Consider the following 2,919-nt stretch of genomic DNA (forward strand, 5'->3'; position numbering starts at 1 on the left):
TTAAAATAAGTTGTATAAACATTAATATAAAGACATTAATATAAACATAAACATTAAAGTTATAAAGTAAATTAAGCTAATAAATAATAAGAATAAGTCATAAATATGCTAAATTAAATTTGGATAAGTAAATAAATGAATTACAAAATAAATAATAAAGATTGGAAATTAAATTAAATAATTGTAACAAATAAAAAAAATAATGAATTATTTAAAAATATTATAAAAAAAGCAAATGCATGGAAATACAGTTAAAATACATAAATAAATACATAGCTAACAGTAACTTAATAGAAGCAATATATTTTCCCAATAGTATTTTAGACATATCTATAATATATTATTTCACAGTATGATTGGATGAAACTATATAGATGCCTTGTACTTTGTTATTTTGTGACGATGAACTAGACGATTAATTGGTTTCTGCTTGATAATGGTGATATAAACAGTGATCCGCACGCCTTTGAGCTGGAGACTGATCAAACACAAATGAGACTCACACTGAAGTACAGAAGCGCTCCGAGATCACGTGTGTGTGTCTCCGTCTCTGCTCTCATTCCTTTGTGCTGGCTCTTTCTTTAACCTCTCTGTGTGTGTGTGTGTGTGTGTGTGTGTGTGAGAGCAGCAGCAGCAGGATCTCTTCGCCTCTGTTCCAGCGTTCGGCTCCGCTGACGGGGATGTGAGAAGATGTCGGTGGGAGGCTGTGCGTGTCCCGGTAAGCTCCAGCTTTCTCTGCAGGGACACAGACAGGTTAGATGAGCACAAACATGGCTGCCCGTCTCCGGACGTCTGACTCTAGCAAGACGCTGCTCCAACAGTTTGTGTTGCAGACGTGTGAGGGTTTTCTCCTCCAGGGAGCGTCGTTGCCTTAAACGGCAGATCTGGGGCTCTTCTAGCTGAAGTCAGAGGTGTGTGGAGTGGCTTGATTTGAGGGTAAAGGTCAGGTCGTTTTAGACTTGACCCCTGCTGTGTGCCGCTCACACACACACACACACACACACACATCACACACGCTTTCTGTCAGATCTCATGTCTATCCTAGAAATCAACAAGTGTTCACATGATGCAGTTAATAACATAAACACTGATAGAAAATAGTTCAGATTTGATTTAATCTTAGGAACTTCCTCAGTATTTTCATGTTTCTGTAGTAGTTTAACAGCATGCATTTAATAACAAAAAAAATATACAAAAATATATATTTGCAAGTTTTATTCGATTATTAACATGCTAATGTCAAGCTATTATATGCATGTTATATATTATAATAAAATGCATTCAATATAAAAAATATTGACTAAATAATTTGAATTTGTATTTTACCCATTATTTTCATGCTGTAATTAGTTAATCACGTGATAATGTCCAGCTATATTTTCAGTTGTTCACATCTAATTATCTGCTTGTTGATTATGTCAAACTACTAAATAATATTTTAGATGAAACCCAATGCATTTAATGCTAAAAACATTCATAGAAAATAGTTCAAATCTAATAAAACATTAAGTATTTCATCCAATGTTTGCTTATTTATTAGCTTACTAAAATAACATCAAACTATTGTCAAACTAGTTATATATCAAATGCATTTAGTACCAAAAGATTATTAAAAATGACATATTTTTCCCAATATTTTAATTAGCTTATCAGCATGATAATGTCAAATTATTCTCAAACTATTATATATATATAAAAAACATATTGCATTTACTACCAAGATCCTCATTATAAAGTTAAAATCTATTATATTTAGTTTATCAATCGACTATAAATGTTACATAATGTAAAACTTAATACTAAATACTGAAAATATTTGAACTCTAGTTAAAATGAAAGTATTTAGCCCAGTATTTGGTTGTGTTTCTTAGCTCTTACACATGATGAAAGTGATGTATAAAGCTGATGAGACTGGAACTCTTTCTCAGCGTTGTGTCTCGCCGCTCTTCCTGAAAGATAAACAGGGAATGTGTGTGAATGTGTGTGTGTGTGTGTGTGTGTGTGTGTGTGTGTGTTTGCAGCGTGATGTAGAAACACATCAGATGAAAGTCAGCTCTGTCCAGACTCATCCAGCTCTTATAAAGTTCAGTAAAGCTGTACCAACAATTCAGTTCACTTCACAAGCAGGTGAATAAAGCGGCTGTAGATCCAAGCAAACGGGAATCTGGAAGCTGAGCTGTGTGTGTGTGTGTGTGTGTGTGTGTGAGAGAGAGAGAGAGAGAGTGTGTGTGTGTGTGTGTGTGTGTGTGAGAGAGAGAGAGAGAGTGTGTGTGTGTGTGTGTGTGTGTGTGTGTGTGTGTGTGTGTGTGTGTGTGTGAGAGAGAGAGAGAGCAAGTGTGTGTGTGTGTGTGTGAGAGAGAGAGAGAGTGTGTGTGTGTGTGTGTTTATGATTTTCTGCTCGAATCAGATGATTTGATCTCAATAAACTAAACTTCATATTCTAGATTATTATCAGCTCATTATCTTGATCATGTGACCTCTGCTGTCAAACACAACACTCCAGACTCAGTCACAGTTAAATCAGATCTTTATCCACTCATCACTAACTTTGATCAAATTAAATTAATTTTATGTATATTTTTATTTACTATATGTACTTTTCCATTATACACTGAATTTGCTACTTGACATAACACGATTAAATTGTAAATAAAGAAATTAATAATTAAAAAATCTATAATGAGAAATAATGAAGAAATGTTGAAAGGTGTATGCACATTAAAACAATTTTTTCATATAAAACATTATTTTTATATCATATAATAAAAATAGAATATCATTTTTGATAATATATCTCTATAATATTATTATATATAACATAATAAAAAATTCTAAATATGATAAAAATATATTTCTGCACCTTTCTGTTTAATACTATAACACTAAAGTGCAGTTTATAAATGACTGTATATTACTATG

The 2,919-nt window shown here is 32.7% G+C and overlaps 1 protein-coding gene across 2 annotated transcripts in view; it reads left to right on the plus strand.

Moving 5' to 3' along the window:
• The first annotated feature begins 629 nt into the window (after positions 1 to 629).
• Positions 630 to 2,919, plus strand: part of LOC113111284 (LIM domain-binding protein 1-like) — a 15,856-nt gene continuing 13,566 nt past the window's right edge. Inside the window, exon 1 of one of the 2 annotated variants that reach the window (XM_026275900.1) lies at positions 630 to 718. In XM_026275900.1, the coding sequence (XP_026131685.1) occupies positions 691 to 718 (28 nt within the window). In that variant the 5' untranslated portion in view covers positions 630 to 690. The remainder of the gene's footprint in view (positions 719 to 2,919) is intronic. The other variant, XM_026275901.1, reaches the window with a different exon arrangement.

The sequence above is a fragment of the Carassius auratus genome, chromosome 11 (genome assembly GCF_003368295.1).
Source record: "Carassius auratus strain Wakin chromosome 11, ASM336829v1, whole genome shotgun sequence".
In the NCBI taxonomy this organism is placed as follows: domain Eukaryota; kingdom Metazoa; phylum Chordata; class Actinopteri; order Cypriniformes; family Cyprinidae; genus Carassius; species Carassius auratus.